This window comes from Musa acuminata, chromosome BXJ1-5 (assembly GCF_036884655.1).
Source record: "Musa acuminata AAA Group cultivar baxijiao chromosome BXJ1-5, Cavendish_Baxijiao_AAA, whole genome shotgun sequence".
In the NCBI taxonomy this organism is placed as follows: Eukaryota; Viridiplantae; Streptophyta; class Magnoliopsida; order Zingiberales; family Musaceae; genus Musa; species Musa acuminata.
The window spans coordinates 20,190,725-20,206,361 of NC_088331.1; the positions used below are offsets into that span (position 1 = coordinate 20,190,725).

The 15,637-nt window shown below is 35.9% G+C and overlaps 2 protein-coding genes across 4 annotated transcripts in view; one reads left to right on the plus strand and one right to left on the minus strand.

Moving 5' to 3' along the window:
• LOC103985244 (metal tolerance protein 2) overlaps nt 1–11,094 on the plus strand; it is a 71,996-nt gene extending 60,902 nt beyond the window's left edge. Inside the window, exons 6-12 of one of the 3 annotated variants that reach the window (XM_065183471.1) lie at nt 2,011–2,107; nt 4,540–4,624; nt 7,546–7,608; nt 8,343–8,457; nt 8,904–9,043; nt 10,335–10,426; nt 10,592–11,094. In XM_065183471.1, the coding sequence (XP_065039543.1) occupies nt 2,011–2,107; nt 4,540–4,624; nt 7,546–7,608; nt 8,343–8,457; nt 8,904–9,043; nt 10,335–10,426; nt 10,592–10,748 (749 nt within the window). In that variant the 3' untranslated portion in view covers nt 10,749–11,094. The remainder of the gene's footprint in view (nt 1–2,010; nt 2,108–4,539; nt 4,625–7,545; nt 7,609–8,342; nt 8,458–8,903; nt 9,044–10,334; nt 10,427–10,591) is intronic. The other 2 variants (XM_009402888.3, XM_065183472.1) reach the window with 2 other exon arrangements.
• A 1,204-nt stretch (nt 11,095–12,298) lies between these two features.
• Nucleotides 12,299–15,637, minus strand: part of LOC135674048 (uncharacterized) — a 31,307-nt gene continuing 27,968 nt past the window's right edge. The window contains exon 4 of the mRNA XM_065183473.1: nt 12,299–14,910. Within this exon, the coding sequence (XP_065039545.1) occupies nt 13,039–14,910 (1,872 nt within the window). The 3' untranslated portion in view covers nt 12,299–13,038. The remainder of the gene's footprint in view (nt 14,911–15,637) is intronic.

The following is a 15,637-nucleotide window of genomic DNA, read 5'->3' on the forward strand; positions in this document are numbered from 1 at the left end:
TATTTATTCATTATATTATATATTTTTATATTTTAGCACCTCAATTTGCTCAAGCGAGTGTCTAGTGCCTCGGGCGTTTTTGGACCTTAGCGCCTTTTGGCACCTAGCGCTTTTTAAATCACTGAGTACTCGTATCTACTCCCTTTGGCTTTATGCCAAGGTCTTTTGACCCCAACTTCACCTCCACAAGTTGAGTCACCTTAGTTCCTCCGTCAAATGCTTCGCCGAGATAAGATGCATGTGCCTCGAAGCTCCCTTCGACTTTGGCACTATACAAGATGAGTTCGCTCCATCAAAACGAGGGATCCATGGAACGACATGAATTCGCTCTTGCCTCTGCAAGAGTTCATGTCCTTGGCCTCTATCCAAGGAAGCTTTATGCCTTCACTCCATTTCAATCTTCTATGTCAACTCTCTTCATGTGGCTTGGGCACTTCATCAAGTTCTGTCCAAGTTGCTTCGCTCCTCGGTTTGCATTGAGTTAATGATGGCCCTCGTGCTCACCATTCCACGGGCCAGCTTTTTGTTAAGTTTGATCTCCACATCGACTCCAAGTGTGTTTTTGTTTGGTGTTTCCTTAGGTTGTCCCCCCACTTGATTTCGCAATGCATCCACCAACACATTACCTCGTGCAAAATCATGCAACGACTCGTCGCTCACTCGATTCGTTGAGCTTTATTGAGCTGTTGTCTTGAGGTACCCTTCCTCAACATGTGCGGTCCATTTGCAAATCGTTCACATCCTACAAGAACTTAAAAAGCTGAAAGTTTCATTATATAAGTTATCGACATCTTAAATTGATCAAGACACAACTCATGATTGCATAAAGTGGAAATCCACATTCAAAGAATAAGATGTGAACTACAACCTTTCAGAACTGAAACAACTTTGTTTGGTTATAACATATTTGAATCAATTTAAAGGTGCTAAAGCCAACTCAAATTTATCAAGGTTATTTGCTGAAGTTGGATAATGGGACCCATATAAAGTATTCAGCAAACATGTACATGAAGCATAATTGTTTGGCTCATATAAAAAATTTTGCCAATTCAAAATGGACTCCTGGAATATTCGGCAGCAGGATCACCTCTAGCCAGCTGTACAACTGCTAAAAGAACAATTTCATCAAAATCTTGGGTTGGGCTAATTGGATAAAGATTTAGAGAAGTGGTAGTGCTAATGGCTAAAGTGGTACCATCACTATAGGCACTGATAACGGTAGAACCATTTGTCTGAGCTGACCCACTGTGTGACAATAACACACAAAATTGGCTGCAGTCTGTGGCACCATCAGCCCTGCCAGTGCCCCGCTGCCAAGAAGCCCGACAGAATCCTGCAGCCAATCAAATTTTCTTGGATTTGGTTAAGATTTCTAAAGATGTTTTTCACCAGATGTCAGTATATGTTGAAGGGCAAAATAAGAATTTGAAATTCAATTTGAATATCTTATTATTATAGAATATAGATCACCTCCAAGAATATTAATTATGTCATTTGAGTATAGCCTGCGTATATTCTATGAGAAGAGAAAATTAAAAAAGAGTGAGTGTCAACTGCCAATACTTGACTAGCACTTGCATATCCTCTCGAATGAAAAGAATAAGATACCCTGTCAAGTTAGGTTCATTCATAGTGAGTTTATGGGTCTAGGTTGATTTATATACTCAAATGTTCTTGTGAGCTCCAGTTTGTAGCTATGGTACCTTTTCTGGGATCTTCTAATGTTGCTTCTCAGTGTGCAAAACAGACAAGTTATGAAAAGAGTGTAAGATTTGATTCTTGGACCTAGAAACAAGAATTAGAGCATGTTTAGTTCGAACTTGTGAAAAAGATTGGGTCTGGGTTTTGTTCTTGAGACTTGAGAGTTGAGCCCAAGGTAAAAGAACAAGTATGAGTTTGTTCATTAGCTCATGAAAAAGTGTGCCATTTGCAGCCCCTTTAAATATGATAGCAAATTTGGACACTTTCTTTTTGATACTTTTAAGGCATTTGGATTGGTCCTCCTTGCAGGTGGTACAGTGATGGGATTACCTTTCTTAGATCCACTTGCTGGGCTTCTTGTATCTGGCATGATTTTGAAAGCTGGATATGAGACAGGTTACCAGAGGTAACTGTCTTTTTCCCATTTTATCATTTTATATGTACTTTTTTTCCTCAAATATTTAACTCAAGCATTTTGTCCACATATTAATTACATAGTATTTTGTGGACTAGTGAACTGTGTGGTGGTCAAGTTTGATTTTTCTGTCATGTGAATTGATAAATTGTCTCCTCAAACAGTATAGTTAGTAATAGTAATTTGAAGTACTTCATGGGCTAAATGTTCATATATTTAGTTATTTTGGCCCTTGAATTAATGTATGGTGTCATTCAAATTATGGCTCAATGGCATAACAGTAACCATATAGATGATTTCTGATTCCAAATGGTCGGGACAACAGCTTCATGTTGTTATCTGAAGTCTAGTATCACAAACATGAAGGTTCCAGACTTCCAGTAACATTCCATGGAATTGGTGATGATATGACTCGTGTTAAGCTCAATAAATGTATATGCCTCTCTTCTGGAGTAGTGACACTAATTAGAATCAGTGACATCTGAAGCAAGATGTTTATGATGCTGTTATCAGTGATTCAGTTCAATGTTCAATATTCTCTAATTGGTGATTGAATTTAGTATATATTCAGGTTTGAGGTTCTAACCTAAATATACATTTCAGCGTCTGGATTACACTACTACATCATAGTGTTTTAAAACAGAAGCAAGGGCCAATATCATATGGTAAAGGTTGCACTATCATATGACCTTTATAAGCAATTACATTGCATTTTGCAGTTCCATGCTGGCTTGCACTTTTTAACATAGTATATACTTATTATGATGAAAATAAGAACACATGTTATACAAGAAACTGAGAATCTTTGTCAGTAGCATGTTTTTATCTTATCATAATTAAGAGACTTTGGTTTGCATCATTCTGCTGAGAAAATGAATTTGTTAGATATAATCGTAAATCAAGGAATTTCCAAAAAATAATAAGTTGGTCGCTTTTTTGATGAAACCAAGCATAATATGAATTGTGAAGTTTCCCTTCCAAATAAATGTCTTTGCTGATTCTGCATCAGAAATTCAATAACTCTCCAAATACAGATTGTTCACTTGATCTTAGTATAAAATTAAGCCTTTTGTGGACCTTTTGATTTAAAGAAATGTCTTGAAGTGATTCATTCTGACGTTCAAGAATGGGACCATAGATATGAGATATGACCCATAAGATATTTTTGCCAAGATCTGATGCTTTATTTCATGGAACTTTAAGCCTTTATATCCAATAACTTGCACATATGAGCAAGGTCCGTCATACCGTATTGTACCGGAGTTTCGACCCGGGCTCGGTACGGTACGGGTGTACCGACCGGTATACCGAGGTGTACCGAGCGGTACACCCGATTTTACCAATTTATCCCTCCAAAATACCTGAAAATTAGAAAAAAAAAGTTAGGATAGGGTTTTCAAGTTACAAATAAATATAATAATAGTATAAGTTTAGCAAAATCAATGTAAATTAGGTAAAAATAGTATCACATATCTTTTTCAGGCTTTGAGGTAGTCTTGTTCGAGGTTCGTATTTCAGCCCGTTATAGATTGAAATATCTACAGAAAAATCAGTTGAATTGTTAGACTATTTTGTTACAATATAAACTCTAAAATTCAAATGAAATAAATTATCACATATCTAGATATACCTGATTGTTGTTCTACCACCAAAACGAACGACGGGCTTCCACGGGTGGTGGATCGGGGTCCTCGATTCGATACATATCAATATGATACGTTTGTTGGAGCCAATCATGAAATTGATCCCATGACATAGTGTATTGATACACTGTGTGCCATTGATGCATCAATGTGGTGCTGATCGTAGACTGATCGTCATGAATCATATTTGTCCGAGGCAGCTCTTGAGGCATATATTGGTGATGTTCTGCATAATGTTGTTGCTCAGAGAAGGATGACCAACTATCACCATATTGTTGTTGCCCGTATGATTCTCCATAATATGATGAGTCTCTTTCTGTATCTATATCATGTATGCTCTGTCGTATTTGTTCATATTCATCCACTGCCTTCCTCTTCCGCGCATAAACTTGACCGTGGAACACTGTAGCACTGCTACAGTGCAGTAACGGTCGATTTCGACCGTTACCGAGTGGTACCGAGTGGTGCCGGACGGTAACGGTCGAAATTTCGACCGTTACCGCCCGATTTTTCCCCGTATTGCCCGATTCGGGGGTTTTTGGGGCGTACCGCCCGGTAACGGGCGGTCCGTGTACCGAAAACCCATCGGACCGGTACATACCGCCCGGTACGGGCGGTACGCTTCGGTATGGCAGACCATGCATATGAGCATAAAATTGGTTTAATCATGACTGGGAAACATTTTGCAGTAGAAATAAAAGAATTTGCTGCTTCTTTTCAGTTATTACCACTATGCAGTTGACGACACTGACGATAATTTTTTTTCTTTTTTTGGTTTAGTGTCATGGAACTTGTTGATGCTGCTGTTGATCAATCTCTGTTAGTGCCCATCAAGCAGACAATAAATCAAGTTGAAGGAGTCAAGGTAGACTTCAGGTTTTTCTCCAAACTTTCAAACTTGATAAGTGCAAGGACCAGACTTTTTTTTTGCATCTTCAAATGTGGTGCTGTGCTATAGTCATGTCAATATCAATAATGTTATTAGCAACAACATTGTCTTAATGCCAGAACTTAGTGTTTATTTTCTTGTCTTAATGCCAATAGTGTTATTAGCATGCCATCTATTTTCTGGACTCTTTAATGGTTAGTATTTTGAAAGATTCTCCAAGATGTGTTATGATAAACTATTTTTGTTTGTACTTATTTTCAATCCTTTTTCATAAGCATAGTTTGTTGAATCAGCTGATATGATATTCCTTTCCTGTATTGGTCGCATCTAATACCAATAGAAAACTTAGCTGATTTATCAATCTTACAATGAAAAATTAGTCAAAATTAATTAGATTTTAGAAGTAATTAATCTCAATTTAAGTTAGCTAATTTTGGCCAAATTTATATAATTTGTTAAGTCTCTATTAAAGAAGAAAAAGAATAAGAGAGAAGTGCAAGGGAAGGAAATGAAAAGTGATGGCTTGGTTAAAAAAAGGACAAAAAAACAACCTAAAATTATGATTGTGAAACAAAAGGAAATTCTGCTGCAACTATCTTACTCACATCTGCCATTATTGTTGTAATGTTGATCATCCACTCTTAACCTCTTCAAGAAAAATATATACCATAAAGAGAAGGTAAATGACATGGGATTCATAAGTATCATAAAGTTAGCTGGCACCTTTTTCAAATATCTTTTTTTAATCTCTTTGTATTGCCTAACATCTACTGGAATGATGATTAGAGAAGCTTTGAGTCTATAATGATACCCATCATTATCTTGAAAACTTATATGATTAATTTTTATTTTTCAATTAAGTGTATAATAAATTTTCCAATTATTTTAATTTCTGTTACTTCTATTTTGTCTTTTATTCAATTTTTTCTTTTATATTTCAATTTCAGATGTATCTCTAGGGAGTTATATGGTACATGAAGGTATAAGAAAATTTCAGCATATATCATCTTTAGTTTTATATATTTTATAGTATTATCTAACATAAAATTATCTTCTCAACTGAACTGATCCGATCTGAACAATTATGCTAATCCTGGTTACATCCTCGCTAGTCAATTGTGGTCCTGTATTCTGATCTTGTGAATCATATTCATAAAAAAAGTAACTACTTGTGTAAAGGTATATATTTTGAATTTTCAGGTCATTATAGCACTACATGTGATATTGAATAATATGTCCAATCAAAAGCAACATCATGACAATGTTGTTTGAACAATAAATTGAATTACAATCTAAAATAAACATTGTGATAAAGATCTAATGCATGAAGCATATTACTAGAATAAGTTGGGATCTAGCATTCTTGTGTATACTGATTTTCTGTGAAAAAATTTGAAGTGAATAAGATAGCAGTTACAAGTCTTATTCTCCTTCCCCTTACTTAAAAAAAAATTCTGAATTACCGTTATAATGCCCAATATTACTGAATATTTGAAGCTGTCTGCTAGGATTTTGATTTTCATATTTTGGGTTTGAACTTTATCATGAAATTTTACAACAAAAACTTGGGTTCCCTAGGTATCTGAATTTGTATTTGCTTCCCTGTTGTCTGTGATAATTTTCCCTTTCTCCCCTTATATGATCCATTTGCCTGTCAATTGGAAAATATGTCACACATCCTGAAACGAAATGAGTAGAAAAGGCATCATCTTATTTCTTAAAGACTTAAACCATTGGTGTTACAGCCACAAAAAGAAAAAAAATTCAAGCATGTAACTAAATAGAAGGGCAATTTTAGAAAGCAATTTGACTAGTATATGGAGCTAAATGATTTCTCTTACTGAGCTTATCCATAAATATTGATGATGAGTGAACATAACAAGAAAGTAGTTGCGACAAAAGATCCATGTAACTAACCCCAAATACTTGGGACATTAAAGCGTTTTGTTGTTGTTGTTGTAGTTAACATAAGAAGAAAACTGAAATGTGTGGATAGCAATTCAACCATGAATGCAATAGGATTTGAGTGATAATTCTTCATCCATCTTAACTTCCATATGACTTCTCCATGTAGAGTAACAAGCAAATGCATTAATAATATTATCTTGTTGAATGTTGCATCAAAAGAACAATCTACAGTTGTTGAACATATTAAAATAATGCATCAAAGAAGTATTTAAACATAATTTGAGAGCAGATACATAATATTGGTAAATTCTGGAGTAACATATCTGAGTTTGTGTAGGTTTCTTGGTCTTTGTGGATGTGAAAATGTAAGTTTTCTTTCACATTTCAGAAGCATTAGCATATTAGTAAATTTGGTTTCTCAATTGCCCCCACTCCCTTTTTGTGCATATTTGTAGAGAAACCTCAGATTGGGTTGTTCCTATTGTTAAGCATATTTATTTGGAAGTTGTTCTTTGCTTTTCTTTTTGTTAAACTTTTTCTTGGTCTGTTGGCATTTCGGCAGCTATTTTTAGATGCCAACTTATTAGTCTCAGGTTGAAGGATTCAGATTCTCACTTCTATGTGGACAACATAGATGCTCAGATAGACATATAGAGTAATATGTAAATATATCCAAATATATGTAACACATACATTTCATCAATGGATTAAAATTTGGTATGATAGCTCATATTTCTTTTGATATGAGATGAATTATATTAACAAAATTTTGCAGTTTTCATACTTCACATTTTTTGAACTGCTTGTTCATTGATAAGCCTCATATATAAGATTTCTCATCCCTATTCTACTCATATTTGCTTTAATGCTTTACTGACTTTTCTTTGGAGCTATAAATTGCACTTGTGTATTTGTCACAAGATAATAATGCTCCTAGAGGTTGCTGCTGCATATTGCTTGATGTGAAATTTATCATGCTGGTGATATAGGGATGCCACCGCTTGAGAGGAAGAAAGGCTGGGTCATTCATATATCTTGATGTACACATTGAGGTATGTCAGTTCATAAGACAATTCATAGTCGTTTTGAAGGACTTACCTATATTTATTGAGGCTGGAGTTATGAAGGATGTTGAACTTGGAACATCAAACCTATTTAATATGTGGGCACTCATTTTTCATTCAGGAGTGGCATTTTTTATTGATTAAGGGCCTAAAGTCTCATTAATGTTTTCTAGAAGAACTTAACTTTTGATCGTGATGCAAATGAATTAAAGTTTGTATTTTTTATTGCATGACCAACAAGGTAATGGGCAGCACAAAAATTTAGGTACAGTTATAAATACCAGTCTGGTCGGTATGTGCAGACCATTATTTATTGGTCCAAGGATTGGTATCAGGCTCTATAGCTTGTTACTGGTCAATATTTGTTTTTTCTTATGGTATATCGGTCAGTACAGGTTGTTATGTCACCTGATATACTGGTACTATACTGGTTCAACTAAGATTTAAATTTTTGGATTTAGGTTTAAAATCAGTGATAGAAAAAGTAAATATATCTTTTTCATTTTGGAAGCTTCCATATTTGATACACCCATAATGGTGTATGATACTCTGTCATGACTGATTTTTTATTTTATGAATTTTTTGTTGTTATAATCACTCCAACTGTTTATGATCTGATCTTCCTTTCTTTTTACAACACTTTCTGGACTCTTGGTTTTCTTACTTGATAATTAGGCAGAAGCTACTATTTTACTTATCCAGAGATAGTAATCTTGAATTAGGTTTTACAGGTAGATCCTTTCTTGAGTGTGAGTTTTGCTCATGATATTGGTGAGAGTGTTCGTCATCAGATACACAGGTGGCATAATCAAGTTGCTGAAGTTTTCATTCATATTGGTGATTAACTCTACCTCCTTTTTCCAGATTTATTGTGATGAATGTATGACAGATTTTAAAGCATGGTTTTTCATAGAAGTGTTTGTTAACAAACCAAGATGATGAGTGAGCATTCTGAAGAAAATTAACTAGTTTTACATCTATTCACTTGTTTTCGGGGTTAAGGCTTATTGTCAGATGAGATGCATATAAGAACTTTTGTTGTGTAAAGTTACCTGTTGTTATCATGTTGTACCTATTAATTGAAGAACATGTGGCAACAATGGAATGACCTCCATGAGAAACAGTCCACTCTTGGTTATGGTGTCGCTGTTGGAGTGATTTCTCATGTTGACATCTACTAGTTTAACACATACTGATCTATTAGTTTGGGCAGGTACTTTTCAACTTGTCTATTCTTGCATCATGTGTCAATCTTTATTGATATCTAAAAATTGGAACTTCAGATCCATCATATTCACACTCCTCTATTTCGGAACCACGAAAGATTGTGAAAGGCTTAGAAGGTCAAAATCCCATCACTCTTTCCAGACAACAAGAAGCTAAAGCCATTGTTTCTGATGTACTGTCAATGCAATTCTCAGAGGTATTTATTGCTCAAAAAGATCATTTTGAGATATAAAGTGTTTCTCCCTATATATTCTGAATTATATCTGAATTCATGCTCAAACACATGATTATGCCTGTTTATAACCATTTTAGTGAAACAAGATGAAATATATATTGCACATGGGATATAAAAATGTCTATGGTAAATTTTCTTCAATGGATCCCATCTCAATCATCTTGTTTTTTGATCATATACTAACAAATTTTATTCTAAATTTTGGTCATCCTTGTACTAATATTTGTTTTGTTAAAGTGCCTTGTTTAGATTGACCTTTTAAATTCTGGTAGAGGTGGAGCTGTTAGTGGTGAGAGGTGGTTGGGGAGAGAGGAGGGAGCAGGGAGAAGAGTTCATGGTGTAGATGAGGTGTGGCAATTAGAGGAGAAGATGGTGATGGGAGGAGGGAGCAGTGGGAGTCAGGAGAAGGGCAAAGCAACCAGAGTAGGTGGTGGTAGGAGGAGAGGGGGCATCAGGGGTCAGCAGATGTGGTAGTAAATATTTAGAATATTTTAAAGGAACAAATCAAAGGACAAAATCTGTAGTATATGGATCAAGATCAAGATCAAAATTGATGAATGATTGAGTGGATAACTGGATCAGGATTCATCAAAATGTAATTTAGCAGTCAACCAAAAAAATAAATTAATGATAATAAACAATAACAGTTATCTATACCAAAAAAATATCCTATGCATTCTAAAAGATCTAATTATTCAGAAATTATCATAAGCTAAAGTTGATGAAGCCTAATCATTGGTTTAACCTAGTTGCTGGAGCATTTATGAGGATTCAACTACCCAAGAATCCATGAAATTCTTAGTGGAAGTTTCACAGGGCTATAAGTCACAATTTTTGGCAGCCTTAAGGTACATCATTGTTTAGGGGGTTGCCTCAAATCATTTGCTGGCTTTTGAATGTAACTCCTATGGGCACTGTTCCTGTTCTTGCATATCTTGTGTATGGTCATTTATTTAGTTAGCTTGTTCCTTCACTTAAATCATTAGGGGTCATTGTTTCATTGCTTGAATTCATTTATTTAAAATTATTTATGAATTTTCTTTTCAATTATAAGCAAATACTAAACAAAATGGCAGTAAATTTATTGAAGGCATTTATTTATTGCTGATCACTAATTGTCATGTTGAAAAAATTGTCATGGCAGAATTACAATTGTTTTTCACCTGCAACTGGTAGAGTTTCTTCTATTTGGCTTGTGTTTTGCAACTCTTATTCTAGAATTTCAAATGCATAATATCGGGAATCGTTTCAGCAAATGTCCCTTGAATGCATTACACTCCACTCCTTGCAAGGGAAGTTGTTAGTTCAGGCTCAAGTCTCAATGCCTGCAGAGTTTCTAATACGGTAATCCATTTAAGACACTCATTTGTAGGTAACCTGAAACTTGATATTAGTTTTCTTGTTTTAAAAAAATTAAGTTTTATGAGATTGTGTCATCTAAAATGAGTTATTCTTTTTTGGTCATAAAACTCCATTCATAATTCTGTCTTCTATAATTTTTCCTGAAAGGGATGCTATGGAGATAGCAGCACATGCAGAAAAGGAGATCCTGGCAGCTACATCCAGTATCAACCAAGTCAGCATTCAACTGAGACTGGGCAGACCGATATCAAAACGTCATGAACCAGTTGACAGAAAAGAAGAAATAGGGCACTCTCAAACTTAATGCACCATTTTGCTGTTAGCTGGTCCGCAAGACTCGTTGTAACTTTACAAGAACTGCCGAGAAATATTCGATTACAGAGAGGTGCACGCACTTTAAGCACAGTCAAATAGGATGGTTCATAAATCCACAAGTTACGAAACAGTTGGAACTACACTACACTGATGGCATGCTCATGCATGGCGATGGAGCATCATATTATACACATTTTACTTTATACTTCCAAGTCAAAATTTACAGAATACTATGCAGAAAAGGAATTCCTGAAGTTAAGGAATATGTTTGTAAACCATATAATAAATCACAGAGGTAATAGAAAGGGCGTGTTTTGGCCTTGTTTTTCTTCTTCTTTTTTTTGTGTGTGGGTTCAAACAGATGCATATTGGCATTTGGTTGGGAGCTGCGGCATCAACAAAGGATTACTTGAAATTTTGTTGTCAAAGCGCTCTCGTGTTGGATTAGATGCAATACCAATGTTTGCTAGTTGATATGAAAGGGGAAAAAGCATCATCAAATCACGTGGCTCAAAATTGGTCTTAAGCTACTGATCGATAAGTTACTAATTGTTGTTGTACATGTAAGACTTGTACACGAAGTCTAATCAAAGCTCGTTAAATCAGGACTTGATTATAATACGTCAACCGAACATTATCTTCTGTAATTAACAATAGTTTTGGATACGTTCTAGTTTGGAAGCGATTCAAGTGTTCTTATAAGTTTCAAACTGATTAAAGTGATGCTGAACACTCAAAAACTCCCTAATAATAGGCTCTCTCTTTTAGCTCGCAACAAAGAGACTCTATTATCTAAAATATGTTGTGGATTTTTTTTTTTTTTTTTTCTTGACTCAGAGAAATTCTCTCTCCATCCCCCACTTGATATTTTCACCTCATCCAAACATGATTACTCAATAAATGGATTAGTTCCCATCAATTTTAACACATTCGGTTGAAGATTATTTATCACATTAATCATTACAGTTAACTTCTAGTATTGGATTAATCGGTACGGAATAATATTATAACTAAAGATATAATCCCCCACAAGTTGGATTTTCATGCCCATAGCAGCAAAAGCCAAAAAAAGGAGAGTTAAGTGGCGACCGATAGCAGCAATCAGGCTGCTATAATGGTTTTTTACTACGTATACACCATCCATCGGATACACCATCGGATACGTATACACCACCAATACATAACAGACCTGTACAGATCCCTTATTCAAATACTTATCCGCTTCCATTTCCAATTGATGTAAACTGATCATTATATAATTCATCTGCACCAACGGATCAATCAACATTCCTCACAAATTTGATCCTACGATTCAAAATTAATAGATCCATCCATCGTGGAATTCTTTAGTTGAGTCGCACAGAAAAAAAAAAACAAAAAACAAAAAAATGAAAACAGAACATCCACCTCCCGCCCACATCTCTCATTTGATAAGAATATTATTGAAATACAAAACACGCATGAATTGAATAAGGAGCTTAGCTGTAGGGACAGAAACATGAAACCTCTGTTAAGAAATCACGAGATCACACAAATTGGTGAAAATGTCGAATCCTATGAAAAGGTTAATATTTTAGAGAAAGTGTGGTAACGGGTCGCACAAAGATACATTCATACACACCACAGTCCATAGTATGTAAGTCTCTAGTTTTAATGCAGATATTATCATTAAATCAACCCTGTAATTGATGAAAAGGACCTTTGTAGATAAAGAAAGGAATTTATTTTATGCTGAAAGGAAGCATCATACCCCAGACTACCACCTAAAGAAATATTATACCCATCACAGATGTACAACTCTGTAGCCCCAATGCACACGGCATCATGAAATCAAATTTGCCGATTCGAAGTTCTTGCAGTTTCTGTTTATATTCTGGTTGTTGCTGCTCCAAAATTTCATATACTAATCTCCTGATGACAAAAACCAATATGAACAATTGTTACATGAACAATATGATGAAGATTCCAAGTCTATGGAGGTGTGACACCTTCAGGATCCCCTTATTCTCATCCAATCTGGTCGACTTAGATTGTCGAATAAGTAAATGTACTAGAGAATGCTAGATGACCAGAAACTTTGACATCCTAAGAACACATTTTCAAGTACATGTATCAAAGGGCTCCCCCTCTTGACATGTTTTGGTTATGTTTCAACATCAGCTGCTCCATTGTCAGAGTTGTGAAGAACCAAACTGCCGTGTCGCTGACTCTTGGACACATAAAGTATCTCTTAGTTATCCTAATTGTTGTTCTTTTTTAAGACTGGAACTATAGTCATGCTAAGGAATCCCAAGCAATTCATGAGTACTGTTACCCTCAGGCTGGACACAGGAGTCACTTAACGCACCTATATGGTGAGTGTTGCCGCTGTACCAGTCATCGATTGTGCCATTTGAAAGTCCATATTCGGAACTGTTAATACTAGTTGATGGAGTTTGAGGTTTGGCTTCAACAGTCTTACGGACACGACGAGAGGACTTGTTGGGCATGTTACCTGACAGTATGTCCCTTGAGTCCCTTCCCCTCCGCTTGTTCCCAAGAAACCCACATGCAAGAGCTTCTAAAGCTTTGGTGGTTGGAGGACGGCTCCTGGTGCTATGCCTCCGAGTGTTGACAGAAGGTTGTCGATCACCAATTGCTCCAACAAGATTCTCCATTGCTCCAGAACCATCATGCTGCTCCTTTGTCTCTGACAACTTCACAGCTTCCTCAAAATTCAAATCATGCTTACTACCACCCACCTCTGAGTTGGAATGCTCACCAGTTTCATAATCCAGTGGAACATTTGGTAGTAGATTTAGATCGATCAGAGTTCGTGATCTAGGCATTTCACTAGAGACATCAAATGTAGCAGCATCACAACAGGATTGTTCCTCGGAATCACACTTGCTGTCTACCTCATCTAGACTAATATTAATTGGAAAGCCAGAAGAGATCTTCCCCTGTGTAATAGTGTTGCCGCTTGCTTCCTGTGCTTCCAACTCGGGTTCAGCACCTTCCCCCATTAGTTGATGACTTTTTGGAAAAGAGTAAGCACGACGACCAGTTCGTTCATACTTGCAGGCAGTCAACTTTCTTCGTTTTGCATTAGGTGCTAAACAAGATTGTTCACCAGATTTTGCCCTGCGACTGAACTGACACTTAATATCTTTTACTGGCAGTTTTTCATTTAACTGCTCAACGCATTGATTCATCAAAATATGCCCATTTGTTGGTAGTTTTGTGCTTGAAAAAGTAATCACATTCTCACGTGAATCAGGGTGGACTGCCTTGCCAATGATGCACTTTCGGCTTACATTAGGCTTCTTATTGTCAGATGAGTCTGGATCAGTATCTCCCCGATCATTTGATGAGCTACCATTTGAATCTTCTGAACTATCACTGACTATCACTCCTGTATCAGTTAAAGGGCCAAGATTGCTAATGGCATCAATGGGTAGAGTCTTGAGTTCTCTCACCTTGAAAGGTCCTTCACCTTGGACCAAACTAGTATCCACAATAGTGAACTTCATAAATTCAGAATTGCAAATGGGAACCTTCGGACGGAGATAGCAGTGATGTTTGCGATCAAGCAGACCATTTTGGTCTAAATTAGTACTCGGGGCACACTCATTTTCATCCTTTGCTGTGCTGCATCCTGTGGCTCCTTCAGTGTCCAACTCCAGAAGCCTGGGGTCTGATGCTACTTTGCTTAGGACATCACTAACAGAATCAAAGTAGTGATTGCCTTTGAGAAGCTTTTTTCTCGAAAATTTCTTTACACCAGGGATAAGAAACACTAATGAATGCTTGGATGCAACAGAATTAATGTCTTTTGGTTGCTCTGAATGCCAACCCCTGGCTAATAGACGAGGCCAAACTGCTTCCCAAAAGAGATCATTTGACTTTGCCTTGCTTAACCTGAAATCACCTGTTAAAAACTTTATGATGTCTCCAGAAGTAAGAGAAGAACATGCTTTGCCAACAGGTATCTCGGGGCGACTAGACAATGATTGATTTGATCTAACTGGATCCAAAATTATGCCAGTAAGGTCATTCTTTTCTTTACCAATTCCAATGGCTTCAACCAGATTTTGCATACCAACTGTTGTCTTTAAAGTGCAAACAAATTCCTCCAAAGAAGTTCTGTCCTCATTAAATATATTTGCAGCCTGAAAAAAATGAGTTGCAACCTTAAACAGAAAATATCTAAATATAAAAATAACGTGTGAATATCGAAAGCTTGTCTCTGACGATAAACAAATCCATTTTTTTCAACATATAGAAAATCAACATGCAATAAATTAACACCAGCATGAAACAACAGAAATAAAAATACTCTAGACGAGAGCTGGACATAGCAATGTTGCAATGTTTAGCTCCAAGTAGCAACAGGAACAAGCTAAAAACTAAAAATATCTTTTACTTACCAAAGAAAAAAACTAAAAATATGAAAAGGATACTCTAAAAAGTTTTAACAGCCAATCACCTTACACCATTAAAAGGAAGAAAACAATTGCCAGTTTATTGATTATTTAATTAAGAGTTGGTCTCAAGTATTTTCTATAGTCATTTCCAAATCAAGCAATGTAAATCTTGCATAATTATATATTAAGGCAAGGAAAAAAATCAGCACCGATACCGGTCGTTGGCTGAATATATCACAACCATTAAGAAATAGATTCATATAGATAATTTAGAGTTTTAAAATTAAGAAGCATAAATACTGTCTAGATCTACAATAGATATCTACATGGATATAAGTTAGACCCATGTGGATCTAGCCAAGATATATATGTTGAATCTCGTATTTTGATGATGAAACCACTTGATATATGTTTATGATTTAATCTGCGTTTTGAGTGACGCAGGATGCTTCGATCAGGATGAGACAATTAA